This window comes from Varanus komodoensis, unplaced genomic scaffold, assembly GCF_004798865.1.
Source record: "Varanus komodoensis strain SLA01 unplaced genomic scaffold, ASM479886v1 scaffold14_3, whole genome shotgun sequence".
NCBI classification, from domain to species: Eukaryota; Metazoa; Chordata; class Lepidosauria; order Squamata; family Varanidae; genus Varanus; species Varanus komodoensis.
This window is the reverse complement of record NW_025335439.1, coordinates 1,694,015-1,702,927: the sequence shown is the minus strand read 5'-3', so window position 1 is coordinate 1,702,927 and position 8,913 is coordinate 1,694,015. Positions and strand designations below refer to the sequence as shown.

The window sequence follows — 8,913 nt, the reverse complement described above, 5'->3', positions numbered from 1 at the left end:
CAGGTAAGCAACCTGCCTTTCTTCTTCGTGGTCTCCATGCAAATCACGCACCAATGGGGCAATTAGCAAGCTGGCCCCTCAGGAGGAGGGAGGCTATCGTCACCGCAGTATAGAAGAGAGCAGCCCTTCCAAAAGCACAGTCCTGTCTGGCATGGATGTCTAGCCAGTAGTGGCACACACAGGTCGCTGGTGTGGACCAAGTTGCTGCCCTGCAGATTTCCTGAAGGGGAATGCCAGCCAGTAGAGCAGTGGATGTGGCCTGGGCGCGCATGGAGTGCGCACATGGCTGTCCAGTTATTGGGATCTTGGCCATCTCATAGGCGAGGGTGATGGAATTGGAGACCCATTTGGATAGTCTCTGGCTGGACTCAGCTTCCCCAGCTTTGGGGCCCTCATAGCAAGCGAAGAGGTGTTCCGAGCGGCAGATAGTCTCAGTCCTGGACCTGTAGTAGGCGAGGGCCCTCCTGACATCTCTTGAGGGTGGCCTCAAGGGGGTGGACGGGTTGGGGAAGAAGGCGGGCAGAATGATGTCCTGGTTCAGGTGGAACGAAGATGTCACCTTTGGGACGAAGCTTGGGTCTGGACGAAGTACAACCTTGTCCCTGTGGAACTTCATGAAGGGAGTGTTGATCCAAAGGGCTGCTAGCTCGCTGGCACGTCGGGCTGATGTGATGGCCACCAGGAAGGCAGTCTTCCAGGAAAGGAGCCTAAGGTCTGTTGAGGCCATTGGTTCGAAGGGCCTCTTTGTGAGGGCCTGCAGGACTACAGAGAGGCTCCACGAGGGGGAGTGGGGCCGGGCTGGTGGGGCAAGGTTGCAGAGGCCCCTGAGGAAGCGGCATGCCGGGGGTGGGCAAATACAGAGGACCCTTGTACAGGGGGGTGGAAGTGGGAGATGGCCGCTAGGTGAACCCTAATGGAGGAGGGGGAGAGACCTCAGCCTCAGTGTGCATGAGGCGGATGGGCTCACGCAGGTGCTCAGGGAGCTGGCTCACAATTGCTCCCAGCTTTTCCTATTGAAAAATTTGGTATGTGGCCACAGTGGCCTCATAGTTGGATATTCTGAATCCAAGTGCAGTCGCAGCATAGATCTTTTTGGACATAGCGTCCAAACGGCGTCCCTCTCTGTCCACTGGGGTGGGCTGGTCCCTTTGTGGGGTACCCTACACGGCCTCCACAATGACGGAGTTGGGCCTAGGGTGGTGGAGTAGGCGGGGGAAGGGCTTGACCATAACTTTAAACCTGGATTCAGCCCTGCGTGAGGTGGCCAGAGGGCCAGACGGGGCCTTCCAGGACCGCTGTGCTGTGCAGGACTGCTGTGACTGGGATGGACACTGTGGTGTTGTCCCCAGAGGCAAGTGCATCATAGCACGGGTCTGCCTCAGGCTCAGGGGGCTGGCAGGTTTGGAAGTTTAAGTCCTCAGCCATGCGGAGCACCATATCAGAGAAATTACTCCTCTTGGCAGGTGAAAAGGAGAGATCCTGGTTCCAGACCTGCCTCCCGGGGGAGAGGGTTGGGGTTGTAGGGGAGTGGGGGCATCCTGAGGCAGGGGAGCGTCTCTGACCTGAATCCTGAGATATAGACCAACAATTGCGGGTGCTCCTGTCCTGATGGGTGGCGCGTGTGTGTTTGCTGTGCAAGGCAGGGCTGCGGGGGGGGGGGGGATGCGGCAGTCTCCATTGCGGCCATGGCGGCCGTGCCGTGTGCGGGGGTGGCCAGAGGCATGGGTGGAGTTGCTGGGATGGCGGCGCCCAGCTGCTCCAGTCCCAGATCAGCGGGGGTTGCACCCAGGGTGCTCCAGAGGCCAGCGAGACTGCACAATCCTGGGCCGGCTCCGATGCCACGGGGAGCGGCTCTTTTGCAGCGTGGTGCTTTCTGTTCATCACCGGCGCCGCAGAGGGGCCTTCCCCTGGCGACACTGCCCCCCTCCTTGCCCTGGCAGGCTTAGAGGAATCTTCCCCAGGGGGGTTATCCACTCCCGGGGTAAAGGATGTGAGGGCACGCCACCATAAGGCCTGTTTCAGCCGTGTGGTTCTTTGCCAGCGCGTCTGCTTCTTAAAGGCCTGGCAGTGGGTGCAAGTCTCCAAGATGTGCCCCTCGCCGAGGCAGAGGAGGCACTTAGGGTGCCCATCGTTGGCAGGCATCCTAGCTGCACAGGAGGTGCAGCAGCGTGGAGCTGAATCAGCCATGCGGTCCTTGGAGGAGCGCACGTGGGCGATTCAAGGAAGAGAGAGAAAACTGGAGATTGAGAAAGGCAAGAGGGGAGAGAAGCGGCAGCCTTCTCTCCACGCAGTTAAAGGAGAAGAGGGGAGTTTTTTGAGTAGAAGGGAGAGCGAGAGAGAGAAAGAAAAATGGCGACCCGTTTAAGCTGTAGAGGTCTGATCTGGAGAATGAAGTCCAGCACAGTCGAAAAGGAACTGAGGGAATGGGCAGGAGCTGCCGCCTACGTACCACTCAGAGGGCAGGGCGGTCCCTGCTCCTGCTCACTCCATGGTGACCAGCTCTGGAAGTTTCCACCGGATGAGGCCTACACTGCGTGTCAAGCCCCATTGCTGTGTGTTTGCATGGAGACCACGAAGAAGAACTGGTAAATACATATCTAAAGTCACCTTGAAAATAGGTGGTATGCACCTTACTGCAACTGGTTCTAAATTGTCCTTAAAATTGTATTTTATTCTTATATTTCATTATGTTATAGATTGCATTTTGTTTTTCTCATGCTATATTTTTGGATTGTAATACTTGCAAACCACTCATAGACTTTGGCAATTGGGTCTCAGGCCAATGTAGCAGGATAAAAACCCAATAAATGAAATGAAGGCCTGGGCTGCCCAGAGACTCCAGTGTATTGAAATTGATCTGTGGGTGATTGGAAGCAGATAAGTATAGGTTTCTGACTCCCAGATGTTTAACAGCAAGGTGACTTTTCCCAACTAAATAAGGGTGCTAAAATGAAGAAAGTTTGGATTGGACAACTTTTGGAACATCTTATTTAGCAGTCTTCTGACTGTTTGTGGTATTTTAAGGAAGATGGTGGGACTGGCTTGGAAAGAAGGGGCAGGGAAGTCCACTTGCACCAGCAAATTTGATTCAGTTTAAATCTGGATCCAACCTCAAAAGTTGGTTTTTGAATGAAAGAGCTGTGAGCTCAGTTCTGATACAAAAAACTAATTCTTGGCCTGAGCCACATGCTCAGAGCTACCCTTAACTTAATTCTACCTGATGTATGCATGCCCTTGGACAATTATTTTTCACTTGACTACAGCTGGGATATGCTGAGGTTGTAATAAACAAACAAAGCATACCCTGGAAGCCTGAAATCTGCCCACCCCCAATGTACATCAGTTTTACATATTTAGGTAATTAGTAAAGTAGTTAGAATGATAGCCCTGAGGCTTGGGGAACTGAGTTCAAATCTCTGCCCAACGATAAAGCTCACTGGATGACTCTGAACCAGGAACTTTCTTTCAGTCTGCCCCACCTCAGCAGGTGGTTATGAGGAGCTGCTGTAGGACAACCTGCTCCTCCTGGAAGAAGGGTAGAATATAAATAATGAAACAAATGATCATACAGGATGCAAAACAAAGATGCTTGCCATAGTGGGGTCAACCAGGCTGAACACATCTTATTTCAGACTGATCTTGTAAACTCATTTCTTTTGGTGTGTAAGCCACTGCAAGATGGTGAATGTCCACCTAGTATTTCTGATGGGCAAGTGTGGGGCTAGAGATACTTGCTGCTTTCCTAAAATCTAACCCTAACCAAGCAGAAAGGAGGTGCGCCTTGTGTTCTGAACACTTTGTGAAAACACTGCAAAATAGGTCCATAGTAAACAAAGTACATACTTAAATATAATTGCTGAGAAAGACTAAATGGCAGCATGCATAGAAATAAGAGTGAAGATGGGTGCTTTGTTTTCTCAGAAAGTTGGTTTGGAAGTAAGGGTTGCTGCTTTCACCTCTGGAAAACAGTTTTGCAGAGGTTCATAGGTCATAGGTTTCAAAAACCTGTCTGATCAGAGACAAGAAAAGCATTTCTGCATCTTGGCAAGGAGTGCCTCTCTCAAATTCCTTTCTGCTTTTCAAAGAATTACTGCCTTTCTTCAGCTTAAATAAATCAACATATAAAACCAGGAAAGATCCAATAAACATCTATGGATAATCAAGAAGGAAATAGACTTTAGATTCTGCACTCTACACAATTATCTTAGAGCAGGGATGGGATATGTGTAATCCTCCAGATGTTGGAATTGTAATTCCCATCATCCTCACCAGTGGCTATGCTAGCTAGAGCTGATGGGAACTGCAGTCCAACAACAACTGGAGTGCCACACATTCCACACCCCTCATTTACAATACAATCACACAGTGTAACATACTTCAAGCAACTCTATAAATTCCCCCTGCTCTTGTGCACATTTGATGCATGAAAAGAACGCCAATAGTAAGTTGTACATAAGCAAAATAAATCCAAACCTAACATGCCAGGAAGTAGCAGCACAGCATAGTTTCCATCTCCTGTTTGCTGATAGTGCAGGTGGACGCCATTCACTTCAACTTTAGCTGAGGTTACTGCAGTGCTAGAAGAAATATTCCCCAACCCCACACAAGAAACATTCAGCATTTTTGCTCTATTACCCTGGAGCCACTTCATAAAATGTGCAGCTACTATTTACACATGTCAATTGCAATGCACAGACGAGATATGCTAGTACATGAGCAAAATGATCCAAATGAACAGAGCTCAAGATTCCTTCCTGTGAAAGAGAGAAGCACATTCCTCAGTTGAAAATGCAGCAGTGGGAAGTGCTAGACAAAGCACTGGGCATGCAATTGTTCTCCACTGTGTATCCACTGTACAACTTCTGAAGCTCATTAGCAGAAGCTAGACCCTACCATCATAAACTCTGCTGAAAAGAGCAAGGAAGGTAGTCCAGGGCCCTTTTGCAAATAAGGGTATCGGCTCTTCTTACCATAGATTTGTGCTTGGTTGCACTAAGTTACTGGAAATCTCACTTATTAAGGTGGGGTGCTGGTTAACCTCTTAAAGACACTTACAGGATCAAGGGCAGAATCACAGATTCTCTGTCTCTCTGAAATGCTGTTCCTTGCCCTACCCTTACTGCCCATAACTGCCTAAGTATTCCAACAGCAGCCACCAAATTAAGTACTGTTCAGAGTAATCTGGGAGTCCCTCCCAAAAAGGATCTGAAACCTGCTTCAACCCATGGATTCAAACCCTTAGTAACCAGAAATTCCAATTAGGCTTAACTAAACTTCAGGGGGAAATCCAGGGGGAACTGTAGTTTATTTTAAGGACAGCTATTACAGTACTGGTGGATTTGGCTTGTGTAATTTGCATTGGTACTCGTAAGACTACACTGAAAAGGCTTTACTTGCTTAACACCAAATGTTAAAGGTAGAGTAGTACCTCTACCCCCAAGACTGGTAACTCCTTAAGCTTGAAATGACTTCTTTCACAGCAGGGCAATTGTGTGGTCCTCCAGATGCTGTTGGACTGCAAATCCTGGAAGGTCTACCCAGCCAGCACAGCCAATGGTGAGGATAATGGGAGTTGCACTCTGGGGGCAGGACACACCTCCCTCATTCCTGTTTCATAGGATCACTGCACATTTAATTATTAATGAAAGCAAAAAGATTGCTGATTAGCCATACTAGATAAAGTTCTGATCCCATGAAGCTACCTCAGGGAGGGTCAGGACAAATAAAATAGTTTGTCACCCCACACAGAAATAAACTATGGCTGTCAACTTGGATACCTTCAAATGCAGATTAGTAAAATTCAATGGGAATAAGGCTACTAGTCACGATGGTTATATATTACCTCCAGTGTTCAAGGCAGAATGACTTTGCAGAACAGTTGTTAGTGAACGTGGGGGATTTTGTGCAATTCCCTCACATCTTTCTTGTGGGTTCCCCATGTCAGAATGCTGGACTAGATGGGCCTTGGTCTAATCCTGCAGGGCTCTTAGATATTGGGGAGGGGGGACCTGGCCCCTACCTCAGCTTTGGGATACTACCCATGGCGCAGGCTTGTTCAGGTTTATTAAGGGCAATAATGGTAGAACAACTACATTTAACAGATTTGAGCTGAAAGTTGGTAAGATGAAGGCTAGATTCCATTTCCATCATTGCAGTGTGAAACAAAACTGACTCTGGTCATTCTTTAAACAGCATTTTGTGCCCTCTTATTTTCGCTAACGTGGAAGACAAAGCATTCCAGAAAGTTAGTATGTTAGTCTAGTCCAGCAAGAACAGACTCATTTAGGCGGCGGCAGCTTATGGGCTGTTTTGCAAATCAACCCTTGCACATATTCTTGGAACATATCCTATTAATTTCAGTGGGATGAACTTCCCAATATGCATGCACAGGACCTTTAGATTGTTATATTTTAAGCCCCACAAAACACCTGTTGTCTTTTTTATGTCGTTTTCAAAAATGTCAATAACTGTGCCAGGGCTGGTGCTAAGGTTGTCACCTGGCCCAAACTTATTAGTCCACCTAGAATTTTATTTTCCTAGTCACCTGCCAGAACAGGAAGATGTACAAAAGGGATGTGTGTGTATCGAGATTTTGTTGTTCTTAACCTCCTCCAGCCTAGTATGTTTCTCTAGCTTTAGGCAGCACTCCTCACATGCTCAGAGGCACTTTGTTCTTATCTTCCTTTAAAAAAAAACATGCTTGCTTTCCTTACAAAGAAGCCCTGCATATACTAAGGCCTTAGATACTACTGTTGTCGTTAGTATAAGCGGGAAAGGACTTTAGTCCTTAGATAGCATAAACAAACAAACAAAATGGCAGCCCTTGCTAGGTGCTGCTAGGAAAAACAATCGCGTCTTGGTTTTTGTGTTTTGATCAGATGAAGTCTTGTATTGCTTCCTGACCTCTGAAAGATATACCTTATCCCGATCTCACTGAAAGATATACCTTATGCCGAGCCCACCGTGCCCCGAAGCAACCAGCCACGCGCACTCGCACACCCGCTGCCGCGCTGCGGCGCCCGCCCCATTCTCGGGCACTGCTGAGACTCCACGGCCGTCCGTGAGTAAGCGCGCCATTACCTGTAGAAAGCCGCCGGTCTCCGCAGAGCAGCCCACTGCGCGGAACGCGAAAGCTGCGCGAGGAAGCGCTGCAGCCTGCCTGCGGCTCGAGCCATTTCCCCGCCGCCGCCGCCCGGGCCTGAACGCGGCTCCGCCTTCGCCTGGCCTGCGCCGCCTGCCTTGAATGGTAGCTCCGGGGGGAGGTCCCCCGGCCCGAACGGCGTCGCAGGGGGATAGCCAGGCCCGCAGTCAGCCTGAAAGTCCCGGAAGGGCGCCAAAGAAATGGGGTGCGGGGGGAATTCATCTGGTTTGCAGTCCTTTTAAAGACAAACTGTAAATTGTTTTTAAATTGTTTACTTAAAAATTGGGGGGGGGGGCAGAGATTTTGGGAGACCTAAAGAAAAAATGGGGGAAGGGGGCAACTCTACCCTAGCAAATCTTGGCTATAGGCTGGGACTAAGGGGTGAGGCGCTTCGCCTGTTTCACAGTCCAATGGTCCATGCAGGTGAGCGTTGGAGGTGCAGGCATCACCCTACGCCTTCTTTCTGAAAGAGAGTGCCGTTTTGATCCCTTTTTCCGGTGGAACTGGAAGCAAGGTCTGCAAGTGAAATTGGCGGGAACAGGCCAACGAAAGCCCTTCTTCACACAATGCATGGCGACAAGTGTATGCAAGTCCTTTGCCTCAAGACATGGTGTGATGGCTGGATTGGTAGGCTTTCAGTGGGATTAGGCTGATCCAATTCGATGGCTCAATGAACCCGTCACAGCCCTCCTCAACCTGGCATCTTGAAGCACAGGTAGCAAAAGCAGCAGGAAAGGGAGGGGGCCTTCTCAGCACCAGGCCCAAAGGCTTCGGGTAAAGGAATCAGTAATCACTGAGACTTATAAAATTATTTTGTCTTGAGAGTGTGCCTTCCATATCTGTGCCATACATGGGTGCTACAGTTATCTCCCTCTCTCCATCTATCCTTGTTAGATTCTGCCAAGGTCTGAATGGCCTCCTTTCCATTTGCAATTCTATGAGGTATCTGGGTATGTGGCTTGCTTTCAAGAGAAGTGCATCCCATTTCCTACATTTCTGGGTCTTGCTCTTAGTGCTTGGCACAACTGGCCTCATTGCTGATCACTTCCTTGAAGGTTGCTTGGATCATCTGCATTGTCTCCCGGCTCCAGATTTCCTTTGCCACTGCAGAATAACACAAGACTGAAAAGATGTGCTATTCCAACAGCAAAAGCTTTGCTTTCTATTAAGTCCTGCTTTAGGTTGGTTCCAAGACTGTGATAAATCTTGGAATGTTATCCCAGTATTTTCTTTGGTTAGTAACAAAGTAGTGTATCCCCACAAATGTTCAGACTGTTATCTATACCTAAATCACATATGTTGCCCTATTCACTGGAATGATGCCAGTCATCCCCTGCCAAACCTCTCCCAGTAAGACTGCCATGACTAATTACAGTGATGGCACTGCTAACGAACAAGGACATCTCTCCCATGCTTTGTTTCTTCTTATAAAAGCATTAATATTTTTTGATTCTCAAAGAAAATAATTCACCCTTTTAGACTGATACACACAATTGTATATCTGAAACATAAAATAGGTTCCTTAACCAATTGTGCTTGTTTGGTAACGTGTATAAAGAAATGACTGATGTGATTTGGAATAAGAGTGACCTTGGGCCACAAGGAGTTCAGTTCAGCACCTCTTTATGACAACTGTAAGCCACCAACTGTCCTGGGAAAGGAAATACTTTTGCTATCTGAATGAGACCACGAAAGAAAGGAGGCCATGAGAGATCCCATCAGGCCTACTAGCCCTACTAAACCACCAGCTTTCACACCACATCTTGAGGCAA

At 48.4% G+C, this 8,913-nt stretch overlaps 1 protein-coding gene across 3 annotated transcripts in view; it reads right to left on the bottom strand.

Annotated features, from left to right (window-relative positions):
• The window catches only part of BPHL (biphenyl hydrolase like), a 19,886-nt gene extending 11,041 nt beyond the window's left edge, over positions 1-8,845 (bottom strand). Inside the window, exons 1-2 of one of the 3 annotated variants that reach the window (XM_044424573.1) lie at positions 7,081-7,225; positions 4,474-4,577 (exon numbers count right to left, since the gene is read on the bottom strand). In XM_044424573.1, coding sequence (XP_044280508.1) covers positions 4,474-4,577; positions 7,081-7,175 — 199 coding nt within the window. In that variant the 5' untranslated portion in view covers positions 7,176-7,225. Of the gene's footprint in view, positions 1-908; positions 4,578-7,080 lie in introns of those variants that run through there. The other 2 variants (XM_044424572.1, XM_044424571.1) reach the window with 2 other exon arrangements.
• Positions 8,846-8,913: the final 68 nt, after the last annotated feature.